Source organism: Sus scrofa, chromosome X, assembly GCF_000003025.6.
Source record: "Sus scrofa isolate TJ Tabasco breed Duroc chromosome X, Sscrofa11.1, whole genome shotgun sequence".
NCBI lineage: Eukaryota > Metazoa > Chordata > Mammalia > Artiodactyla > Suidae > Sus > Sus scrofa.
This window is the reverse complement of record NC_010461.5, coordinates 92448602-92474709: the sequence shown is the minus strand read 5'-3', so window position 1 is coordinate 92474709 and position 26108 is coordinate 92448602. Positions and strand designations below refer to the sequence as shown.

Sequence of the window (26108 nt, the reverse complement as noted above, 5' to 3'; positions counted from 1 at the left end):
CATACCCCCACCCCGCGAACTGTCTCCTTTGGAAACCATAAATTTTTCAAAGTCTGTGTAGCTCGGCACGTCTATGGGCACATTATGTCAGGAAGTGACACTTAGTTGGAGGGAGAAAATGGTCTTCCTTGAAACTCATATTTATAGCCCCAGGGCCCAGCTCAGTGCCTGGCACAAAGCAGTTATTCAGTTACAGAATAAAGAAGGAACGTATGGATGGCTAAGGCAACAGCTAGTGTATTTTAGGATAAGTTGGTCATGTGAAAGCTGGGTTCAATCACATCCTTTTCTTTTTTCCCAGGCCTCCATTCAAAGGTTTTATCACCCTGAATTTTCTTCCCTTCTGACTTGAGAGTGGTAACTTCGTCTCACTTACTTTTCTTTTTTTTTTAAGTTTTATTGAAGTATACTTAATTTAAAAGGCTGTGATAATTTCTGTTGTACAACAAAGTGACCCACTCATACATATACACATATCCATTGCTTTTCAAGAGTTTCCAGCAGAGAGTGAGAAGGGGCTAACTAGTAGGATTTAGAAGGCGCATAGCTACAGCCTCCATCAGACTTGAAGCACTGACAGTAGCTCCTACTCCTACCTTGCACCCTTTGACTGAGATTTGTATAAAGCCGTTATGATTCTCCATATCATACATTTTGCTTGATGTCACCTTCTAGGTCCAGAAACTCAAAGGAAATTATTTTGGGGAGAAGAGGGTAGATGATGGAGATTTAGACACTCAAAGACTGAATGTGGAAGAATTTTAGTTGAGTGTAGGTGTCATAAGGCAGTAGAAGCATCAGTATCATTTTCATCTCACATGATTCTGCCATTCTATGTTTCCCACTGACTCTTGCTCATAGGAAAATAGTCACGGTGTTTACTTAGATGAGGGTCTTTAATGTTCAAGGATAGGAGTTCCCACTGTGGTGCAGCAGATTAAGGATCCAGCATTATCCCTGCAGCAGCCACTCCTGAGACTTGGGTTTGATCCTGGCCTATCACAGTGGATAAAGGATCTGGCGTTGTCACAGCCATGGCATAAGTCAAAGCTGTGGTTCGGATTTGATCCCTGGCCTCAGGAACTTCCATATGCCATGGATGTGGCCAAAAAAAAAAAAAAAAAAAAAAGAGTTCAAGAATAAAATGCCATTTGACAGTAGTCAGAGAAAGTTTCAAGACCCAAGATGTGCTACAAGGTTTATCTCTGGGCAAGGAAATGATTTTGGACAGGTCACTAAGTTTCCAAAGCCTCCCATCCATAACACCAGCCAACTAAGAGTCATTCCCACCTCCTTTTTTGAAACTGGTGCCTGTCAAGTTTACATCAGACGTGAAGGAATGGTGAAGACTGCTTGAGTGTATATTTTGTAGAAGCCCCTGGGCACACAACAATTGTCCAAGGTTCTTCAGAGATTTTGGGATCTGACCCCTCAAAGACGGGCTCTGCTAGTGGCAGGAAGCCAAGCCTGAACAGCATTTTGAGCTCCATGGATTTAAAAAAAAAAAAAAAAAAAAAAAAAAAAAAAAAAAAAAAAAAAAAAAAACAAGAGAACGAGCCGTGGGGGTGAAGTTTAAGCTTGTTGTTCAGTTGAGAGAAATTGATTTTGTTGCTCCAGGCTTGGCTGCTTCTCTGCAGCTGCTGCATTAACCAAAATACATCGGGGGTGGGGAGTGGGGAGCCAATTTGTTTCAGGTCTGGTTGCTCTCTGCCAGACCCCAAACCACTGAAGAGATGGAGTATCCATTAAGAACTACTCCCTCCCCGTGCCTGATTTTTGTTCCCTAGTTTGGCAGCTGCCCACAGAGATGAGCGGTGGGAAGTGGGAGAGACAGGAAGAAATAAAGAGCTGCTGGCCTGAGTCATACTCAGCAAGGTGACCTGATGGGGCCCCTGGGTCCCATTTGCTCCACCTGCAGCTGATCCAGCTGGACAAGTGTAGAGTCCAGAGAGCCTTCCACTGGGACCTTCATGCCCTGCTCCAACCGGTGAAGGAAACATCTGGCCAGGAGATTATTTCGACCCCGGGGATGCTGAGGTTTCCAACCAGCTGGCCCCGGGTCCCTGAGAACAAGGTCATTATTTACATTCCCCTGTGCATACATATGCAAGATGCTTTTGAATTATCCTCTACCTTCAGTGAGAGCTAACCCAAGAAGAAATAGGTGAGAAGTAAATGTAAGGAACTCTTGGCAAGAAAAACTGTAAGATCTTGGATCAGGTTACTCGGGGGAGGCCAAGAATCTTTCTAGAGCAGAGAATGTAGCAGAATCAACTAGAGTGCTTTAAAAATGTGGACTCCCCAACTCTCCAGTCCTCTCTTCCGTACTGATACACACAGCAACAGGTGGAAGGCTGCATGTTTTGAAAAATTTCCCCAATGACTCTGATGTATGTGCTGTGTTCCCTTTCCCCAACCCAAGTGAGAACACCACCCTGGATGGTTTTTTTTTTTTAGGGCCACACCTATGGCATATGGACGTTCCCAGGCTAGGAGTTAAAATGGAGCTGCAGCTGCTGTCCTCTGCCACAGCAATACCAGATCTGAGGCCCATCTGTGAACATCACTGCAGCTCGCAGCAACGCTGGATTCCTAAGCTACTGAGCAGGGATCGAGCCTGCATCCTCACGGATACTAATCAGGTTCTTAACCTGCTGAGCCACAATGGGAACTTTCTTTTTTTAAAAAAAGTTTTATTGACATATAAAAATTTACAATTTTGTGATAATTTCTACTAGCAAAGTGATTCAGTTATATATATATATTTACACATCCATTCTTTTTCAGATTTTTTCCCATATAGATTATCACAGAATATTGGGTAGAGTTCTCTGTACTATACAGCAGGTCCCCATGGGCCAGTCATTCAATATGCCACAGTATGCATATGCCAATCCCAAATCCCCAGTCCATCCCTCCTCCTCCCTTAGTTAAGGAGATAGAATTCAATATACCCAGACAGGCACTAATGTTTTCCTCCGTGTAAGGTCCTGATGCTACATGCTTCAAGCTGAACGAATTTTGCCATTGGAGACAGATCATGAGAACTTGATTCAAGGAAAAGGTGCTGTTTTCTAAGAACCATTATCTTCTCTGGAAACCATGCATTTCCTGGAAAGTTTTCCAGAGTTTCAGCAGGCACCATTTAATTTTTCCCTAACATGCTGAACAAGGATTATAAAAGTAGCTTTCTGTTTGGGAAATGGTACTTAAAGAAGTTTACCTACTAGCAAAGACTCATGTAGCAAATTTATTTATTTTTTGTTTTTAAATTATTTTTAATATGATGATTTTTATTTTTTCCATTATAGCTGGTTTACAGTGTTCTGTCAATTTTCTACTATACAGCGTGGTGACCCAGTTATACATACATGCATACATTCTTTTTTCTCACATTATCGTGCTCTATTGTAAGTGACTAGACATAGTTCCCAGTGCTACACAGCAGGATCTCATTGCTAATACATTCCAAAGGCAATAGTCTGCATCTATTAACCCCAAGCACCCCATCTATCCCACTCCCTCCCCTCCCCCTTGGCAACGACGAGTCTATTCTCCGAGTACATGACTTTCTTTTCTGAGGAAAGGTTCATTTGTGCCATACATTAGATTCCAGATAGAAGTGATATCATATGGTATTTGTCGTTCTCTTTCTAACTTTCATGTAGCAATTTAGAGCAGAGAATAAGGTCCAGGGCTTCTGACCCTCAGCCCTGGGCTTTATACACTGGTGTTATTGATTTTTTTTTCCCCTTTGGAGAAGAGATACTATCACAATTTTTTTTTTCCAGAGTGGTTCATGAAGCACTTGTATGAGAATTTCCTGGGGTACTTGTTAAATGCAGATTCCTTAGTGCTGTGCTAAGCCTACTTAATCAGAATTGATGCTTGGCACTCTGCATTTTAATACAGCCTCTCAGGCTGATTTATTGTCGAAAGTATAGTATGAAATATTTCAGATACATGCATACACAGTTTAAGAAATAGAATATTACCAATGTGGTTGAGTCTCCTTCATATCCTTGTCGCCACAGCAGAGGTAACTATTCTCTTGGATTTGTTATTTATCATTGCCCAGCAGGATTCCAGTACACACTAACATTTGAGAACCTCTGCTCAGTTTTCTTCATAATTTTTTTTCTGGAATTTCTTTTTCCTCTATCTCTGCCTGTAAATATCTATCTCTGAAAGGCCAGGTCAAATGTATCCTCTCTGGGAAGCCTCCCCTGATCTACTTTAAACATTTCTAGCAGAAGTGAACTGTCTTATAACTTTGAGAGAGAATATGCAGTCAAATGAATGAGAGAGTTGAGTGAGGGAGTTCCCTGGGAAAGGAAAGCTGGGATATAGCTGGAGGACAGACATAAATTTTCCACTATGTTTGAGTTGAAGTTGCTACAAAAGCAATAAATTGAGCAAATTAATAGCAAATTAACCCACATGAGACTTCTGCTCAGGGTAGTCAATTCAAACCACCAAACAGCCATATTTGGACAAATATTTGGGAATGGGGTGTGAAGTGCATCAAAACGGCTGCCTGCTCAACAGTTGTACTTGTGAATGGGAGGAGTGGTGGGTAAAGGGAGTTGATAACACCCAGGTGAGGAGGTTTTCCCTGCCCAGAGACAAAGATTAGGCATCTAGCTAATTGAGCATGTGTGGTTGGGAGAGGAGGCTACATAGCTGTTGGGATATGGGGAAGTAGTAATTTTGAAAGCAGGGGAAGATTGAGGGCAGCTGGGGTGTAGCTGCTGGGAGTGTTGTGAGGTCTGTCTGAGATTGTGCGCCCGAAGGTTTGTGTTGGTGTTGAGTTGCCACAGCGGCTGAAGCTGAGTAAAGTGTCCAATTACAGGCCTCTGCTTGGTCAGGGCAGCGGATGAAAACTATAGCAACCATGTTTGGGGAGCACATTTGGTACTTTTTGTGATAGGGGATTCTTGTGGAAGGAGCAGTTGAAAAAGGGAAGCAAGATGGCAACTCACTGGTTACCTGCACATGTGCAGTGGGGGAGTAAGGATGGTAAGACACTGTAAAGAGCCTTCCCTTTCTAGAAGCAAGTGAGAATAGGAACGTACCCAGTTGAGCATATGCAGTTGGGACAGACTTCTCTAAGGGGCATATGTGGCTGGAGGAGTACTAAAACCTGTAGTTAGGAATGACATGTAGCGAAGTAGGGGCCAGGGCTATAGCTCACACATGACAAGGCTGGCATTTAAACTAGTTTCCTCTGCCGCTAGAGCTCCTGCTTTTACTATTTTTAGTGATTTTTTTCTTATGTCTATGTAGCAGGACCAGATGCATCAGCATCACTAGAGTGTTTTTTAAATGCATATTCCTGGGATACAGTTACTGAGTCAAATACCTATGGGTGAAGCTCAATAATCTACATTTTTAATAAGCCTGCAGTCTTCCAGGAGGTGGCAGGGCCTGTCACTGGAAAATGACTTCTATGTTCCTATTTGAAGCACATTTTCACATACCCAAATTGATTGGAACTGTTGGGGACAAATATAATTGAGGATAAATTACTCAGTGACTTCATTAAAAAAAATGTCTCCCAGGATGTCTTTCCCCATCTGTGAGCAAATGTAATTGAATCCTCTGTCAGTTACAAGTCCAATGTCTCCGTGACGTATATTCACAACGTGCTGTGTTCACTGGTCTAAAAGGCAGGAGGTAGGATGGGGGATGGGAAGGGTGTTAGGGCAGGTTGGGCAGAGAGTGGAGCCATGGGCGCTGGGGCAGAAAGCATACCTGGCAGGGATTCCTGGTCTCTGGACTGGTGCCTGTGAAAAATTGCAAGATAACAACTCCAACCAGGCAGCTTTTAAATCAAGACCTTTTCAGCTTTTGACTTTCCATCTGTTTATTATGAGGATAAAAAGGTGAGGGAGAAATTAGCATGGAGACTATAAGTGGAAAGTGAGAGAGGAGCCAGAGCGAGAGGTTGCTATTTACTACTACTACGAAAGCTTTGTTGAGCACTTTCTATGTGCTGGGCACTTTATGAGTGTTACTTCTTGAAACAGCCCTGTAAGATACTATTATTCCCATTTTAAAGATGAGGTAACTGAGGCACACGAAGATTACTTGCCTAAAGTCACACAGTCTCTAGGTAGCAGAGCTGGAATTTGAACTTAAGTGTTGACTGACTACACAACCTAGTCCGTCTCTCTCTCTCTGTCCCTCTTTGTCTTTCCCTAGCTTCACTGAAATATAGTTGACATATGACATTGTGTAAGTGAAAGGTGTACAACATGATGATTTGATACACATGTATACTGTGAAGTGATTATCACAATCAGGTTAGATAACACATTCTTCATGTCACATAATTATTTTGTGGTGGGAACATTTAAAATCTACTCTCTTAGCAACATGCAAGTAGATAATACACTGTTCTCTTAAGCCATCATGTTGTGCTGTCTATCCAGCTCTAATACCAATAACATTCCTAGTGCCTGCTAGAGATATTGTTATCAAGAGGTGGTCATTTCTGGACACCTGTATCTAGAAGGACAGAACTTCTAAGGAACTCTCTAATTAATGAGAAAAAGCATTGCCAGCAATTAGCTATGTGATATTGGGTAAATTGCTTTCCCTCTCTGGGTTTCAACACCCACATCTGTAATGGGGAGGGATTGGAATAGGTAATCTCCAAGGGCTTTCCTTTTCTAAAATTCTGTGGCTGGGAGTTTCCATCATGGCTCAGCAGTAATGAACCCAGCTAGTATCTATGAGGATGCGGGTTTGATCCCTGGCCTTGCTCAGTGGGTTAAGGATCAGGCATTGCTGTGAGCTGTGGTATAGGCCTGTGGCCCATAGCCTGGGAACTTCCATGTGCCACAGGTGCGACCATTTAAAAAAAAAACAAAAACTATGGCTGTATCAGGTGTCTAGAATGATCTCCTACCCCTAGGATGATCCCCTAGCTTCTGGAGATCCCTTCAGAAGCCTTTCCCTTTGGGTAGTGGGTAGGCAGAGCATACTCTGAAACAGGTGCATTTATTTAGCAATTATTATGCATCAGGTGCCAAGGGTGTATAGTTGAGGATAAATATGGCCCCACCCTTCAAAGAACACGCACTCTAGTTAGAGACGCAGACAACAAACAGTTGTTGAAGGATATATATCACAGAATATTTTTGTTTTTTGTCTTTTTAGGGCCATACTCACAGGATATGGAAGTTCCTAGGCTAGTGATCAATTCAGAGCTGTAGCTGCCGGTCTACACCACAGCCAAAGAAAGCAATGCCAGATAAAAGTTGTGTCTGCAACCTACACCACAGCTCATGGCAGCGCTGAATCCTTAACCCATTGAGCAAGGCCAGAGATCGAACCTGCGTCCTCATGGATACTAGTCAGGTTCGTTAACCACTGAGCCACAATGGGAACTCCATCACAGAATATTTTAATCACAAAAGTAAGCACAGTGTGCTACTGGAACAGTGGGAAAGAATATGAAACTTAGCCTGGGGTGGGCATTGGGATTGGTGAAGAAAGGTTTCCTGGAGGAGGTAATTAATTGATTTGAACTCCTTGGTGTAGTAAGGTTTAAGGAGCAGGGGGATTGAAGAAGCTGGAAGGAGCCTCCTGATATGTTAAGAAAGGCTCTTGGCCAGCACAGGCTCCTGCTTGAGAAATCAGAGTTCATGCTAGTCCCAGGGATCTGAATGTGGAGGTTGGAAAACAGAACTTCTTTAATAAACTCGTGTTCTTTTCTTCCTCATCTGTGTGGGAAAGCTCACTTTTTATTAACTCTTCTCTCAGAAGGTAGACACTGAAAGCAGGAAAAGGCTTAGGTTTCCTTTCCAACTTTATCCTTAACCCATTGCGTATTCCCTGGGCTCGCAAGCAAACTCTGGCTCATATCTCCTCATATTGTAGGGTTTCAGTTTATCAGTGGTTAAAAAATAGAAGTGTTGTCCAATTGTCACTGGATAAATTCCAGAGCCTAGAAAAGTCTTTTGAGTGACCAGTTTCATTTCCTTGAAGACTATGAGAAAGATAACAGTGTCTTCTAATTTTAAGCATTCCACTGGAGGGAATTTCTAAACTTAACTGGTCATTCTTTTAGTTTCTAAACTCTGTCAGAAAGTTCTGTTTTTCTGTTTAAACTCTTCTTGATATTTCCCTTAGGTCCTTGTCTTTTTCTCTGGCCTCACTGAGTATTGAGAACAGCTGGTTGCCATGTTGCAGATAAGCGTAGGGAGTGCTTTGAGAGCTTCCAAAAGCCTTCCGCAGAAAGCAAAGTGGGCTTATTAGCTTCTCAGAATGTATATGGAATCTTCCTCAGTGAGAAAAGAGAAGTTAAGGTGAGGCCAACAGTCCCTGGAGCATCCTGCATTTCACTGGCTGAAACAGAGCTCCAGAAGCTCTATATATGCCAGCCAGTCATCATTAATGAGACACCCTCCTTGTGGGGGCTCTGTGTTGTGTGTTAGGTTCTACATCCACACATGTGGCTGGTGAGTATCCCATGACCTTTGGTATCACACTCGAATATAGAATTCTTGTACTTAGGCTTTCTTGGAGTAAGTAACAGACTTACTCGAGTTTTCCCAATGAAAAGGGGGTTTCTTATAAGAAAAGTGGAACTGGAAAGCCATTGGGAAGGATTGGATTCTCTAGCTCTTTCATGAGAAGTATGGATTTTTCTCTCATGGTGGATCTGCTTCCTGCCACTGTGTTCTCTACCTCTACCAATCAGTGTGCTCAGGTTATGCAGAATTGATGTCCATTCATAATTTTGGGATGAACTTGGCTTCAACTTGACTTAGACTTGATTTTACCTCCTGGTGTTTTTCCCTAACTTCTGCTCCATCTGGTAATAGCTCAGCATCTCTACATTTCCTGATTAAAATTTCCAGAGACAAGAATTTGGCCCAGCTATTCTCTTCAGAGCACAATACAATGTCACCCATTCCTGGCCAATGAATTTTGTTTTTATGTCAGATACCAATGCTTAGTACAATCCATGGTCACCAAAGGCACAGGAGCAGTCATAGGTTATAAAACATAAACTTAGGCAGTAAGCAAAAGCTGTGGATGAGGCAGTTGTCCTTAAACAGCAGTGTCAGCAAGCTGAGCCAGATTTGTATCTCTGGTCAGAAAAGTAAGGTTATCACTAAGATCACACAGAGTCTCCCTGTGGTAACTAAATGACCTAAATGAGATGGAGATGAAGGCAAGGGGCACAGTGGAAGGTATTAGAAGCCAAAGAAAGTTGGAATGCTTAGCATGAAGTTGGAATGATTTCTCAGAAGAAGGAAATGTTTCTGGAAGAGGTAAATGTGATGCCTCACTCTCTGGGAGAAGCCTACATAATGTGTATACTTTCTGTAGATCACAGTCTGGCAGCTGACTTGAAGTTGCAGAAATCATGACCTACCTTCAACTAGGAGGGACTGACTTAACTCTTAGAAAAAGCTGAATTGTAGGAAGGAGTATCAGTCTCTACCTTTACCCTCTGTAAATCATACCAAGATAGAAGAGGAGTCTGGCTGAAGAGGTCATTGTCAAAAACCTTTTGGCTGTGAAAAGTACATTAGCCTGTCCAAGTTCCCAATACTGTCCTTTCTTTATGAGTCGTCCCTTCTACAACATACTGCAACTCACCACCTCCAGCATGGCAAAGGAATCCTGTTGAGCTGGTAGTGTTACGGATATTTAGAGTGAAAGGGAAAAGGTAAACTCTGAGAGGAAGAGGCAGAATTTGAGCTGAGCTAATCCAGAGGGAATGTTGGGGTGACAGAAAACTTGTTATATTTTTTTTTCTACCTGTGTGTATGCTTTTTTTTTTTTTCCAGGATTGCTGATAAGCTCAGGCTGTGCATTATACCCCTTAGGATGGAATAGCCCGGAGATAATGCAAACATGTGGGAATGTCTCCAATCAATTTCAGTTAGGTAAGGTGGCCTGGGCAGGATGGCAGTGATGGTTCATTGGGAATCTGTTTTTCAAAGTGCTCTTGGAGAGACTGGTACTTGCTAGTGGTGCTTGCCTGAGTCTGCCACTATATTAGCTTGTGGGAAATGGTGGCTTGGTCAGACTCAAGTGGCCTTGCTAATTTACAAGGGTGGAACATAAATTCTACTTCTTTTAAAAAATTTTTTATTGGAGTTCCCATTGTAGTGCAGCGGAAACGAATCTGACTAGGAACCCTGAGGTTGCGGGTTCGATCCCTGGCCTTGCTCAGCAGGTCAAGGGTCCAGCATTGCCATGAGCTGTGGTATAGGTTACAGATGCGGCTCGGATCCTGCATTGCTGTGGCTGCAGGTGTGGCCCTGAAAAAAAAAGACAAAAAAATTTTTATTGTAGGTGATTTACAATGTTATGTCAATTTCTGCTGTATAGCAAAGTTACCCAGTGGTACATATATATACATTATTTTTTCTCACATTATCCTCCATCATGTTCTACCACAAGTGATTGGATATAGTTCCCCTTGCTATACAGCAGGATCTCATTGCTTATCCGCTCCAAATGCAATAGTTTGCATCTACCAATTCCAAACTCCCAGTTCATCCCACTCCCTGCCCCTCTCCACAGTCTGTTCTCTAAGTCCATAAGTTTGTTTCTTTTCTGTAGATAGGTTCATTTGTGCTGTATATTATAGTCCAGATATACGTGATAGCATATGGTATTTGTCTTTCTCTTTCTGACTTCCTTCACTTAGTATAAGAGTCTCTAGCGCCATCCATGTTGTTGCAAATGGCATTATTTTGTTCTTTGTTATGGCTGAGTAGTATTCCACTGTGTATATGTACCATATCTTCTTAATCCATTCATCTGTCGATGGACATTTAGGTTGTTTCAATATCTTGGCTATGATGAATAGTGCTACAATGAATATAGGGGTGCATGTCTCTTTTTCACTGAAAGTTTTGTCTGGATATATGCCCAGGGGTGGGATTGCTGGATCATATGGTAGCTCTATACTTATTTTTCTGAGGAACCTCCATACTGTTCTCCATAGTGGGGTACCAATTTGCGTTCTACTTTATGTCTCTCCACATCATTTATGCACTTTTACCCAGAGTCATGTGACTGATTTGGGGCAACCCTATCTATAAAGGGATTCCAAATTCTTAGAGACTACTGGTCTGTCATCCTCTGAATACATCTTACCCCCATTAGTATTTCCTTCTAGGCACTGTTTTCCAAATGCAAATCAACAGTATCTCTTCTCACTCTCCACTGAGGATATAACAAGAGGTAAATTGTTTTACATCATGCATTAGAAACTTTGGTTAAACATCAGGAATTGTTATGGGCATTTTCACACTGTTACTGATATGTTAATGACAAAAGGTATTAAATATTAAAATGGCTGACAGGAGTAGCTATGGACTCTCCTAGGGCTGCCAACTTCACTGAGAATGGCGTAAGTTCACTACTGTGAATTGGGACTGTGTTAGACTCTAACTGGAAGATTTCAAACTATTTTTCCAACCTACCATGATGCGAGAGAGTAGGAGGGGAAATGTCTGGGTTTCCTTGAGTATTCTCGATTGGAGGAGAGGATTTTGTAACAATGAGACCACACATTCCCTATAGCTTATGCTCTAATATTTTGCTTTTCTTTCTGTTGCTTGAGACGGTTCTTTGGGTTTCACTTAACCCGCTTTCGGAGGAAAGAGTTTTTTTCCTATACAACATAGCATAAGGGAAGGGCTACATAGAATATATGATGCATGTAGACCCCAGCCTGTCCAGTGTTCCTGGCTCAGGGCTGGGTTGACTAGCAAATATAATACTTCCACCATAGATGAAAGGATGAGTAAATACCTTGGGGGTAGGTGCTGAAGAAAAAAGAAGCATGCTGCTGATGCTGCCAGCCAAGGTAGAAAAGGCTGAAGATTTAACTCATTTCTCCCATTGGTTGTTAGTCCTATAATTCTACTTTTTAAAAATAACAGCTTTATTGATAAATAAATGGGCAAATTTTAAGGTATGTGAATTATTTATTTATTTATTTATCTTTGCTTTTTAGGACTGCACCCGCGGCATAGGGAGATTCCCAGGCTAGGGGTCCAATCGGAGCTACAGCTGCTGGCCTACACCACAGCCACAGTGACGCAGGATCCGAGCTGTGTCTGCAACCTACACCAAAGCTCACGGCAACGCCAGATCCTTAACCCACTGAGTGAGGCCAGGGATTGAACCCACAACCTCATGGTTCCTAGTTGGATTTGTTTCCACTGCACCATGATGGGAACTCCAAAATTTGACCTTTTAAAGTGTATAATTAGTGAGTTTTAGTATATTCACAAGGTTGTGCCCTCATCACCACTACTCGATTCCAGAATCTTTCCATACCCCCCAAAAAGAAACCCCTTCCCATTAGCATCCACTCTTCATTACACCCTGAACCCAGCCCCTGGCAACCACTCTTAATTTAGATTTGCCTACTGGACATTTCAGATAAACAGAATCATATAATATGCAACTTTTTGTGTCCGGCTCCTTTTACTTAGCATAATGTTTTTGAAGTTCATCCATGTTGTAGCTTGCACCAGTACTTCTGCTTTTCATGGCTGAATAGTATTCCACTATATAGATGTAACACATTTTATTTATCCAATTATTGTTTGATGAATACTTGGGTTTTTCCACTTTGGGGCTATTATGAATAATCCTGCTATAGAAATTTGTGTACATACTTTCGTATGGATTTTTTTTTTATTTCTCTTGGGTAGCAGGATGATAGGTGTAGAATTGCTGGGTCAAATGCTGACTCTATATTTAAGCCTTCTGGGGAAATTCAAGGCTATTTTCCAAAGTGACTGCCTCATTTTGCATTTCCACTAGCAATGTACAAGTGTTCCAATTTTCTAAAAACCTTACCAACATTTATTTTACATTTTAAAAATTATAGCCATTCTAATGTGTGTGAAATAGTATCTCATTGTGACTAATTTGCATTTTCCAGATGACTGATGATGTTGAGCATCTTTTCATTTATTTATTGGCTATTTCTATATCTTTGAGAAATGTCTATTCAAATCTTTTGCTGGTTTTTAACTGGGTCCTTTTTTGTTGATTTGTAAGAGTTCTTTATGTATTCTGGACAAAAGACTCCTTTCAGATTTATGATTTACAGGTACTATTTCTCATTCTGTAGGTTGTATTTTAACTTTCTTGATGACATCCTTTGAAATACAAAAGTATCTAATTTTGATGAAGTCCACATTTATCTAATTTTTCTCTTGTTGCTTGTGCTAAGAATACAGTATTGCCAAATCCAAGGTCATGAAGACTGTTTTATATATTCTGGGTCCCTTGCATTTCCGTGTGAATTTCCTTGTCAATTTCTGCAGAACAGCTGAGATTTTGATCAAGGTTGTGTTGACTCTATAGCTGAGTTTGGGAAGTATCGCTATTTGAGCAATATTAAGATTTCCAGGAGTTCCCGTCGTGGCGCAGTGGTTAACGAATCCGACTAGGAACCATGAGGTTGCGGGTTCGGTCCCTGCCCTTGCTCAGTGGGTTAAGGATCTGGCCTTGCTGTGAGCTGTGGTGTAGGTTGCAGACACGGCTCGGATCCCGCGTTGCTGTGGCTCTGGCGTAGGCCGGTGGCTACAGCTCCGATTGGACCCCTAGCCTGGGAACCTCCATATGCCACGGGAGTGGCCCAAAAAATAGCAAAAAGACAAAAAAAAAAAAAAGATTTCCAACCCATGAACACAAGATGATGGTCCAGCGAGTTAGGTTATCTTTAATTTTTTAAATGATATTTTGTCATTTTCAATATATAAGTCTTAAATTTGTTTGGTAACATATATTCCTAGGTATTTTATTCTTTCTGATGATGTTATACATACAAATGTTTCCTTAATTTTATTTTTGGATTACTCATTGTTAGTGTATAGAAATACAAATAATTTTTCTGTATTTACCTCGTATCCTGCAACCTTGCTGAGCTCCTTTACTAATTCTGATGATTTTTTTAGTAGATTACTTAGGATTTATTACATATGAGATCACGTCATCTGAGAGAGTTTTACATCTTCCTTTCCAATCTTTTCCTTGTATAGTTTCCCTGTATAAAACCTCCAGGGCAGTGTTGAATAGAACTTGTAAGTGAATATCCTTGTCATATCCCTGATCTTAAGGGTAAAGCTTCCAGTTTTTGACCAATAAATATTGATGTTGGCTAGTTTTTTTTTTCATAGATGGCTTTTATTAGGTTGATAAATTCCCTTCTATATATTCCTAGTATAAGTGTATTCATCGTGAAAAGTACTAGATTTTGTCAAATGCTTTTTTTCACACCTAGTGAGTATTTTATTGATTGATTTTCATATGTTAAACCAACCTTGAATTTCTGGTATAAATAATAGTTGGTCATGGTGTGTAATCCATTATATATGTTGCTGGATTTGTTTTGCTAGTATTGTGTAAAGGATTTTTACATCATATTTACTAGGAATATTAGTTTGGAGATTTCTTCCTTGTGATGTATTGGTTGGATTTGGGTATTAGCAACTTATTCTAATAGAAGGACTTGCCACTTTGATTAATATAAAATGCCAAAATGTAAAATTAGAGATGTGATTTACATGTCATTTGGCAGTTTTCTGCACCAATTACCACCACCAAGGACCTAGTTCCCAAATGGGCAATTTTGTATGTGGTCGCCTCTCCCAAGTTGATAGCCTTCAATTCTGTTTACCACAGGACAGTTCCTTTTCTCTTCTTTCTTTTACTCAGTTTTTAAAAATTATTGTTTCTCTCTCCATTGCATTTCTCTCCTTTACTTACCCTCTGCCCAGCACTGTACATTTGCCTAAGGGCTGTAGCTCCACTCTCCTTAGTGTACCTGACACTGTATTGTTCTGTGACACTGAAGGGATGAAAGGATTGCAGAATCCTGCCTGAGTCAAGCCCTCCCAGTTCTTTTTTTGAATTGCATTGCATTCTTCCAATTGTGTTAGGTGTCTCTCATTCTCCTGAGGCCCACATCTCCTGCCCATATTTTCCAATTACATGCCTCTATATTAGCAACTTCTGGTTAATACTGAAAAAAAATGAGACAACCTGTGTTATTCCTAACCCACCATTTCTAGTCAGATCCCCAAACATACATGACAATGAAAACTCTATTAACCGTTGTTCTTTTGCAACACAGAGGTGCCAGGAGCAGCAGTAAAACATGTAATAGTATTAAAAGGAAATCTTTCACAATGTGATGTGAATTCCAAGCTTGTGGATACTAATATTTGGGAATGCCAGTGCTAGAAGTACAGCCTTTCTCCTTAGACCTTTCTTTAACACTCTGGAGATTCTGGCAGTATGGGAGCATCCTTGCACACATTATATATTGTATGGATAGATGAGTGAAATAGCAGAAAAGTACCTTGAGTGTCCAGTGTACAGGCTTGTTGTTCTTTTTTACTTGATAGGCAGCATGTATACTGAAATATCATAGGCTTTGGAGTCAAAGGTCTCAGCTGGTATACAGGCTTTGCCATCTGTGTAGTATGGAGTAAAGTTGTTTGATATCTGTGTCTCAGTTTCCTTCTCTATAAAATAGTGAATACCAATAATACTTGCTCTATTGCTGTTCTTACAGTGAATAATAAAAAGGTATATTGAGGTACCTAATACAGTGTTTAATGGTTTTCTTTACAAGATAGCAGAGTAGAATGTGCTGGAGGGCAGATGGTCAAATGATGACATTCATTACTTTGATTCTGGTGTAGCCTCTATACTCCACTATGTGCTCTGCATCTTGGGAAGGGAGAGCCAAGAAAGACATGGACCCTACCTGAGGAACAAAGCTTCTGACATTGCCTAGCTTAAGAGAGAGAGATAAAGGGATGAAGGGGGCAGGGGCCGTGGCGGGGGACAATAGAAGCAGGCATTACCAGTTGGCCAGGGTGATCTTAGAGTAAATGACTAGATTTCTCACTCTGATTTTTTTTTTGTCTTTTTTGTCCTTTTAGGGCCACACCCACGGCATATGGAGGTTCCCAGACTAGGGGTCTAATCAGAGCTGTTGCTTCTGGCCTACGTCACAGCCACATCAACACTAGATCCAAGCCACGTCTGCGACCTACACCACAGGACACAACAATGCTGGATCCTTAACCCACTGAGCGAGGCCAGGGATTGAAACCGCAACCGCATGGTTCCCAGTCGGATTCGTTTCCACTGGGCCACGAAGGGAACTCCCTCACTCTGACATTTTTTTTTTTTTCCACTGTACAGCAAGGGGGTCAAGTTATCCTTACATGTATACATTACAATTACAGTTTTTCCCCCACCCTTTCTTCTGTTGCAACATGAGTATCTAGACATAGTTCTCAATGCTATTCAGCGGGATCTCCTTGTAAATCTATTCTAGGTTGTGTCTGATAAGCCCAAGCTCCCGATCCCTCCCACTCCCTCCCCCTCCCATCAGGCAACCACAAGTCTCTTCTCCAAGTCCATGATTTTCTTTTCTGAGGAGATGTTCATTTGTGCTGGATATTAGATTCCAGTTATAAGTGATATCATATGGTATTTGCCTTTGTCTTTCTGGCTCATTTCACTCAGGATGAGATTCTCTAGTTCCATCCATGTTGCTGCAAATGGCATTGTGTCATCCTTTTTATGGCTGAGTAGTATTCCATTGTGTAGATATACCACCTCTTCCGAATCCAATCATCTGTCAATGGACATTTGGGTTGTTTCCATGTCCTGGCTATTGTGACTAGTGCTGCAATGAACATGCGGGTGCATGTGTCTCTTTTAAGTAGAGCTTTGTCTGGATAGATGCCCAAGAGTGGGATTGCAGGGTCATATGGAAGTTCTATGTATAGGTTTCTAAGGTATCTCCAAACTGTTCTCCATAGTGGCTGTACCAGTTTACATTCCCACCAACAGTGCAGGAGGGTTCCCTTTTCTCCACAGCCCCTCCAGCACTTGTTATTTGTGGATTTATTAATGATGGCCATTCTAACTGGTGTGAGGTGGTACCTCATGGTAGTTTTGATTTGCATTTCTCTTATAATCAGTGATGTTGAGCATTTTTTCATGTGTTTGTTGGCCATCTGTGTATCTTCTTTGGAGAAATGTCTATTCAGGTCTTTTGCCCATTTTTCCATTGATTGATTGGTTTTTTTGCTGTTGAGTTGTATAAGTTGCTTATATATTCTAGAGATTAAGCCCTTGTCGGTTGCATCATTTGAAACTATTTTCTCCCATTCTGTAAGTTGTCTTTTTGTTTTCTTTTGGGTTTCCTTTGCTGTGCAAAAGCTTGTCAGTTTGATGAGGTCCCATGGGTTTATTTTTGCTCTAGTTTCTATTGCTTTGGGAGACTGCCTGAGAAAATATTCATGATGTTGATGTCAGAGAGTGTTTTGCCTATGTTTTCTTCTAGGAGTTTGATGGTGTCCTGTCGTATATTTAAGTCTTTCAGCCATTTTGAGTTTATTTTTGTGCATGGTGTGAGGGTGTGTTCTAGTTTCATTGCTTTGCATGCAGCTGTCCAGGTTTCCCAGCAATGCTTGCTGAATAGACTTTCTTTTTCCCATTTGATGTTCTTGCCTCCCTTGTCAAAGATTAATGGACCATAGGTGTCAGGGTTTATTTCCGGATTCTCTATTCTGTTCCATTGATCTGTCTGTCTGTTTTGATACCAGTACCACACTGTTTTGATGACTGTGGCTTTGTAGTATTTCTTGAAGTCTGGGAGAGTGATGCCTCCTGCTTGGTTTTTGTTTCTCAGGATTGCTTTGGCGATTCTGGGTCTTTTGTTGTTCCATATAAATGTTTGGATTGTTTGTTCTAGTTCTGTGAAAAATGTCATGGGTAATTTGATAGGGATTGCATTGAATCTGTAGATTGCTTTGGGTAGTATGGCCATTTTTACAATATTGATTTTTCCAATCCAGGAACATGGAATATCTTTCCATTTCTTTCCATCTTCTTTGATTTCTTTGATTAAAGTTTTATAGTTCTCGGCATATGGGTCCTTTACCTCTTTGGTCAGGTGTATTCCAAGGTATTTGATTTTGTGAGGTACAATTTTAAAAGGTATCGTATTTTTGTATTCCTTTTCTAATGTTTCATTGCTGGTATACAGAAATGCAACTGACTTCTGAATGTTAATCTTATATCCTGCCACTTTGCTGAATTTATTCATCAGTTCAAGGAGTTTTGGGGTTGAGTCCTTAGGGTTTTCTATGTATAGTATCATGTCATCTACATACAGTGACAGTTTGATCTCTTCTCTTCCTATATGGATGCCTTTTATTTCTTTTGTTTGTCTAATTGCTGTGGCTAGGACTTCCAAAACTATGTTGAAGAGCAGTGGTGAGAGTGGGCATCCCTGTCTTGTTCCAGATTTGAGGGAGAAGGCTTTCAGTTTTTCCCCATTGAGGATTATATTTGCTGTGGGTTTATCATAAATGGCTTTGATTATATTCAGGAATGTTCCCTCTCTACCCACTTTGGCGAGGGTCTTGATCATGAATGGATGTTGGACTTTGTCAAATGCTTTTTCTGCGTCTATTGAGATGATCATATGATTTTTGACTTTTCTTTTGTTAATGTGGTGTATGATGCTGATTGATTTGCGTATGTTGAACCATCCTTGTGAAACTGGGATGAACCCAACCTGGTCATGGTGTATAATTTTTTTGGTATGTTGTTGGATTCGGTTGGCTAAGATTTTGTTGAGAATTTTTGCATCTATATTCATCAATGATATTGGGCGATAGTTTTCTTTTTTGGTGGTATCTCTGTCTGGTTTTGGAATGAGGGTGATGGTGGCCTCATAGAATGTCTTTGGGAGTATTCCTTCTTCTTCAACCTTTTGAAAGAGTTTAAGGAGGATGGGCACCAATTCCTCTTTATATGTTTGATAGACTTCACCTCTGAAGCCATCTGGTCCTGGACTTTTATTTGTAGGGAGTGATTTTATGACCTCTTCAATTTCATTTCTAGTGATCGGTCTGTTCGGTTGGTCTGTTTCTGCTTGATTCAGTTTTGGCAGGCTGTAAGATTCTAGAAAATTGTCCATTTCTTCCAGATTGTCAAACTTGTTGCCATACAGTTGTTCATAGTATTCTCTTATGGTTTTTTGTATTTCTGCTGTATCTGTTGTGATTTCTCCTTTTTCATTTATAATTTTGTTTATTTGGGTTCTTTCTCTCCTCTTTTTAGTGAGTCTGTCCAGGGGTTTGTCAATTTTTTTCACCTTTTCAAAGAACCAGCTCTTGGTTTTATTAATTTTCTCTATTGTTTTTTGAGTCTCTATTTTATTGATTTCTTCTTTGATCTTTATAATTTCCTTCCTTCTGCTGACTTTAGGACTTTTTTGTTCTTCTTTTTCTAATTCGTTTAGGTAGAGGGTTAAGTTGTCAATTTGGGATCTTTCTTCTTTTTTGAGAAAGGCCTGTATTGCTATAAATTTCCCTCTGAGCACTGCTTTCGCAGCATCCCATAGATTTTGAGAGGTTGTGTCTTCATTATCATTTGTTTCAAGGTAGTTTTTAATTTTCTTCTTGATTTCCTCATTGACCCATTGGTTTTTTAGTAGCATGTTGTTTAGTCTCCATGGAGTAGGTTTTTTCTCTTTGCTTTTCCCATGGTTGATTTCTAATTTCATGGCATTGTGGTCAGAGAAGATACTTGAGATAATTTCTACGCTCCTAAATTTATTGAGGTTAGCTTTGTGTCCCAATATGTGGTCGATTCTTGAGAATGTTCCATGAGCATTTGAGAAGAATGTGTATTCTGATTTTTTTGGATGTAGTGTCCTGAAGATATCAATTAAGTCTAACTTTTCTATTGTTTCCTTTAGAATCTCTGTTGCTTTATTAGTTTTCTGTCTAGAGGATCTGTCCATTGATGTGAGGGGGTCACTCTGACATTTTGAATGGCCTCCTGCAACCTCCATTGTGAAGATGTTACACTCATAGCTTCAAGTTCTCTTTCCCTAGGCTTCCCATTCAAGTTACCCTAAACTATCTCCACAGTTATGGCTTTTAGTCCTAATATGAATTATCACAGATATAACTTGTACTAAAGCAGCAATCTTGATATCTGTGGTGCAGTGGGTTAATGATCCAGCTTGTCTCTTTGGAGGTGCTGGTTTGACCCCTGGCCTGGCACAGTGGGTTCAGGATCTAGCATTGCTGCAGCTGTGGTGTAGATCACAGATGTGGCTCGGATTTGATCCCTGGCCCAGGAACTTCCATATGCCATGGGGGTGGCCGAAAAGTAAAAAAGATAGTCATATATGCTTTGATACTCTTCCCATAGAAAGGCCAAGTCGATCTCTACCTTCTATCCCCTGAATCTGGGCTGGCCTACCTAGAACTGCTTTAACTGATACAGTATGGCAGAAGTAACGTCAAAGTCGTCCTAGGTCTACCTCTAAAGGAGTTGTAGTTTCCATATTGATTTCTTGGAGTTCTGAGCCATCATATAATTTTTTATATTATATGACTACTCTGCTAAAGACTACATGGAAAGTCCTGGAAATACTTGGGTACAGAGAGAGGCTCATCTGAGTCAAAACTTCTAGCCAATACTGCCAAGGCACCAGACATGTGAATGAAGCAGTCCTGGACCCTCCAATACTAGCCATCTGAATACCACTGAATGACCCTTCTTGATGCCAATTGCAGAAGTATTGCTCAGCTGAGCTCTGATAAAATTGTGACTTGCCAAGTATATGAGATATAACAGCATGGCCATATTTTAAGCTACTGTGTTCTGGAAGTGGTTAGTTATACAATAATGTGTAAGCAGACAGATACCAAATCGTATGCATACAAATTTAAAATTATTTTTAATCAAAAGTAATTTACATATGTGACAAAATGAAACAGTACATAAAGGTTTAAAATGCAAAGTTGGTCTTTTTCCTGACCCTGATACAATTCCTCAGAGACCATTACATTCCTTTTGTAGCTCTCCAGAATTTTTTTCTGTTTTTAAATGATTTTTATTTTGTTCATTATAGTTGGTTTACAGTGTTCTGTCAATTTTCTACTGTAGAGCAAAGTGACCCAGTCACACATACATATGTACGTTCTTTTTCTCACATCATCCTCCATCATGCTCCATCATAAGTGACTAGATATAGTTCCCAGTGCTAGACAGCAGGATCTCATTGCTTATCCATTCCAAAGGCAATAGTTTGCATCTATTAACCCCAGATTCCCAGTCCATCCCACTCCCTCCCCCTCCCCTCCCCCTTGGCAACCACAAATCTGTTCTCCAAGACCATGAGTTTCTTTTCTGTGGAAAGATTTATTTGTGCCATATATTAGATTCCAGATTTAAGTGATATCATATGGTATTTGTCTTTATCTTTCTGACTTACTTCACTTAGTATGAGAGTCTCTAGTGCCATCCATGTTGTTGCAAATGGCATTATTTTGTTCTTTTTTATGGCTGAGTAGTATTCCACTGTGTATATGTACCACATCTTCTTAATCCATTCATCTGTCAATGGACATTTAGGTTGTTTCTATGTCTTGGCTATTGTGAATAGTGCTGCAGTGAACATGCAGTTGCATGTATATTTTTCAAGGAAATTTTTGCCCAGATTTATGCCCAAGAGTTGGATTGCTGAGTCATAGTTCTATGTTTAGTTTTCTGATGTACCTCCATACTGTTTTCCATAGTGGTTGTACTAATTTACATTCCCACCAACAGTGGAGGAGGGTTCTCTTTTCTCCACACCCTCTCCAGCATTTGTTATTTGTGGATTTATTAATGACGGCCATTCTGACTGGTGTGAGGTGGTACCTCATTGTAGTTTTTTGAGTTGTATTTCTCTAATAGTGATGTTGAGTATTTTTTCACGTGCTTGTTGGCCATCTCAGAATTTTCAATAAATGTAAGAATGTATGTTTCTCTGCATATCTTCAGTTTGTCCAACCAAGAACATATTATGTATCTATCTAACCATCTAGCTATCTATACTATTCTGCACTTGGTGTTTTTCACTTACCAGTATCTCTTGGAGAGCTATCAATATTTACAGATCTCCACTCTACATTTTAGACATACCCTAAATTTTTCCTATAGAATAGCATAAATTCCATGAGGGCAGGGATTTTTTTCTGTGTGACTATGTAACTTGCCCAAAGTCATTCAGCTGGTAGAGTGGCAGAGCTGTAATTTGAATTCTAGAAGTCTGGTCTAGGTAATACCATCCAGTAGAAATTTCTGCAGTGATGGAAATGTTCTGTGTCTTGCTGTTTCATGTGTTAGCCACAAGACATTGGTTATTGTTGAGTAGTTGAAATGTTAGGTGTGTGAGACTGAATTTTTAATTTTATTAATTCAAATTTTATTTAAGAAATATTTAATTTTAGTATTTTATTTAATTTTATTAATCAATTTTATTTTATTAATTTAAATGAAATAGCCACAATGTGACTAGTGACCACCACTTTGGACAGCAGGACTTGAGGGTCTGGTACACTCCTCTATAGAAAAGAAAGAGCCTACTAAGGAGACTCAGAAGGAGGAGCTGGAGAAAATCAAGTGTGTGGTGTCACAAGCCAAGAGAAAGGGAATGTGTCAAAGAAAAGGGCATAGTGTTTAATGCTGCTGCAAGTTGCTATGTGAGGATAGAGAAGTAGCTATTGGAGTCACCTAGACAAAGGTGACCTAGATGAGCAGTTTTGGAGTTATAGCTATTAGAGGTATTTTGAGATGAGGAAAATGAAAACAGCATATGTAGATAGTTCTTTCAAAAAACTTTGCTTTGAAGGAGAGCAGAGAAGCTGTGCAGTAGCTGCAGGAGAATGTGAGATGAAGAGAGGGTTTTACTAAGATGGCCAGATCATTCAATGATGATATTAATGATTCTATAGTGGAGACAGATTGATACAGAATGGCAAGATCCTTGACAAAATGAAGATGCAAAGAGCAGGACCCTTGAATAGAGATTTCAGTTGATTTCAACTGATTTCCTTATACATGTATTCCAGCTTTTCTGTGATTTTCAAAATCTCTTAGATCTACAAAACTATTAGGGCACTCCTTCACATACAACGGCCTCTAAGCACTGGACATACAAATAAGCCCCATGGAAAATTTAGAGAACCTAAATACTTCTAATGGTACATAGGTATTTTCAAGCAAGCTTTTAAGACCATTGTGTTATCAGCAGCACGTAATTCTAAGGTAGGGTTTTTATGTATCTGCTATCAATGGTTTGCATTTGCAACATGTTCTCATGCCTATGATCTAATCTTCTCCTCAAAAGTGCATGCATAGCAGATGGCAGTACACCCATTTTATAATTAGGAAACCCTGAGATATGGAGAGGTGATTTGTGTAGGTCAAATAGCAAGTTAAGAACTTTGAGTGGAGCCTGTCTTCTAATTCACTGTCTTGGGTGTGCTACAATGACTTTCCTTTTTGTTGGTGACAGTGTATCTTGAGTCTTTGAAATTTTTTTCCCCTAAGATACACATTAGCTCTATTGTTTTCAGAAGCAAACATCTGAAACACCATGGGAAGTACCCAGTATTGCATCCTGTCTCCACCCTGCTCCCACCACCTGTGCTCAGCCTGAGTTCACTGTCAATAGTTTAGTATAATCAGAGTACAAATAAATAAGACAGTGGCAGGACTTGATGGGATTCTCAATAGTTCTCAATTGAATGGATAAACATGGGAAATTTTTAAATGCCTCTAGGTTTGATTTGCACTAATAAAGTCATTTAAATTGTCCTGCAGACTTGATCATAGAAGCAAGATATAAAGATATATATAAAAATTTTTGTGTTCCACTTTCTAAGATCATATACAATCTACCTAGGGCCTCATTCTGGTCTTCTGGGATATCTACTCCTTATGTACTTTTTCTTTGTTTTAGGAGTTAACCTTTTTTAAAAATTTTATTGAAGTATAGTTGATTTACAATGTTGTGTTAATTTCTTCTATACAGCAAAGTGATTCAGTTATACATATATATGTATATGAATACACACTCTTTTTCATATTTTCTTATTTTATCTTGAAATTATTTTTAAAACTCAGTGAATTTTATTATATTTATAGTTGTACAACCATCATCACAACACAGTTTTACAACATTTCCATCCAAACCCCTCATATTCTTTTCCACTGTGATTTATCACAGGATACTGAATATAGTTCCCTGTGCTATACAGTAGGACCATGTTTCTATATTTAATAGTTTTTTAAAATTTTTATTATAGTTGATTTGCAATGTTCTGTCAATTTCTGCTGTACAGCAAAATGACCCAGTATATATAAATGTACATTATTTTTCTCATATCATCATCCATCATATTCCATCACAAGTGATTTGAAATAGTGCCTGTGCTATACAGCAGGATCTCATTGCTTATCCACTCCAAATGCAATAGTTTGCATCTACTAATCCAGAGCTCCCAGTCCATCCCACTCCCTCCCTCCTCCCCCTTGGCAACCACAAATCTGTGTACTCCATATGTACTTCTTATCTCTTCTTGAGAGAAAGAGATCATGTTGGGGGTAGTCATATAAATGATAAATGATCTGGCAGGTGGTAGGTGGAAAAGGCACAGATTTGAAAACAAAAACTTACAGTTGCAAAAGGAATCTCAATCTCCTTGCCCTCCAAAAATTTGAACTCTTTCTTTCTAAGACTCCTCTTTCTAGGATCTCCTCTCATATCTCTCAGTCCATTTTCCAGGTCTTCTGTTGTCCCATTCCTACCCTCATGCCTGCTCTACTCCCCTAAATCACTTACCTGGCCCTCTCTCAACAGAATCATTGGTTGAGTTTAGGGGATTGAGTCCCTTTATTCTTTTTCTTCATTTAAAGAAGAAATTAACTTGTCTGGAACTGCAAAAGAGCAAAATAACTAAAGCAATCTTGAGAAAAAAGAACAAAGCTAGAGGCGTCACACTTCCTGATTTCAAACTATATTACAAAGTTATAGCAGGCAAAACAGTATAGTATTGGCATAAAAAGAGACACATAGATCAATGGAAGCGAATACAAAGCTTAGAAATAAACCCACATGAATATGGTCAGTTAAACTATAACAGAGGAATAAAGAATATATAACAAGAAAAGGACAGCCTCTTCAATAGTGTTATTGGGAAAACTGGATGGCCACAAGGAAAAGAACGAAAGTAGACCATTACCTTACACTATACATAAAAATTAATTCAAAATGGATTAAAGACTTGAACTTAAGACTTGAAACATAAAACTCCTAGCACAAAACATGGGAAGTAAGCTCCCTGACATGGGTCTTGGCACTGATTTTTTTTTTTGGATTTGACCCCAAAAACAAAAGTAGCAAAAGCAAAAATAAACAAGTGGAACTACATCAAACTAAACATCTTCTGCATAGCAAAGAAAACCATCAACAAAATTAAAAGGCAATATACCAAATGGAAGAAAATATATGTAAATCATATGTCTGATAAGATGCTAAAATCCAAAATATATAAATAATTAATATGTCAATAAAAAAATCTGATTAGAAAATGGTCGGAGTTCCTGTTGTGGCTCACAGGGTTAAGAATCTGACTAGTATCCTTGGGGATGCAGGTTAGACCCCTGGTCTCGCTCAGTGGGTTAAGGATCCAGCATTACCTCAAGCTGCAGCATAGGTCACAGATGTGGCTCAGATCTGGCATTGCTGTGGCTCTGGCATGGGCCAGCAGCTGCAGCTCTGGTTCAACCCCTAGCCTGGGAACTTCCTATGCTGCAGGGGTGGCCCAAGAAAGAAGGAAAGAAAGAAAGAAACAAACAAACAAACAAAGGAGAAAGTCAAAGGAACTGAATAGACATTTTTTCCCCAAAAAAGACATACTGATTTCCAACAAATACATGAACAGGTACTCAGCATCACTAATCATCAAAGTGCAAATCAAAACCACAATGAAATATCACCTCACACCTGTTAGAATGTATATTATCAAAAATATAAGAAATAACAAGTGTTGGCAGGATGCGGAGAGAAGGTAACACTTGTTCACTATTGGTAGGAGTGTAAATTGGTATAACCACTATGGAAAACAGTATGGAGTTTCCTCAAAAACTTAAAAATAGAACTTCCATATGATCTAGCAATTCCACTTCTGGGTATTTATCCAAAGGAAACAAAAGCAATTACTCAAAAA

The 26108-nt window shown here is 39.8% G+C and overlaps 1 protein-coding gene across 5 annotated transcripts in view; it reads left to right on the top strand.

Moving 5' to 3' along the window:
* The window catches only part of LHFPL1 (lipoma HMGIC fusion partner-like 1), a 119379-nt gene that overhangs the window by 67582 nt on the left and 25689 nt on the right, over positions 1-26108 (top strand). For 4 of the 5 annotated variants that reach the window (XM_021080217.1, XM_013986344.2, XM_003360421.4 and 1 more), the window contains one exon: positions 9810-9908. The exons of the other annotated variant lie outside the window; for it this stretch is intronic. In XM_021080217.1, coding sequence (XP_020935876.1) covers positions 9810-9908 — 99 coding nt within the window. The remainder of the gene's footprint in view (positions 1-9809; positions 9909-26108) is intronic. 5 annotated transcript variants of the gene reach the window in all.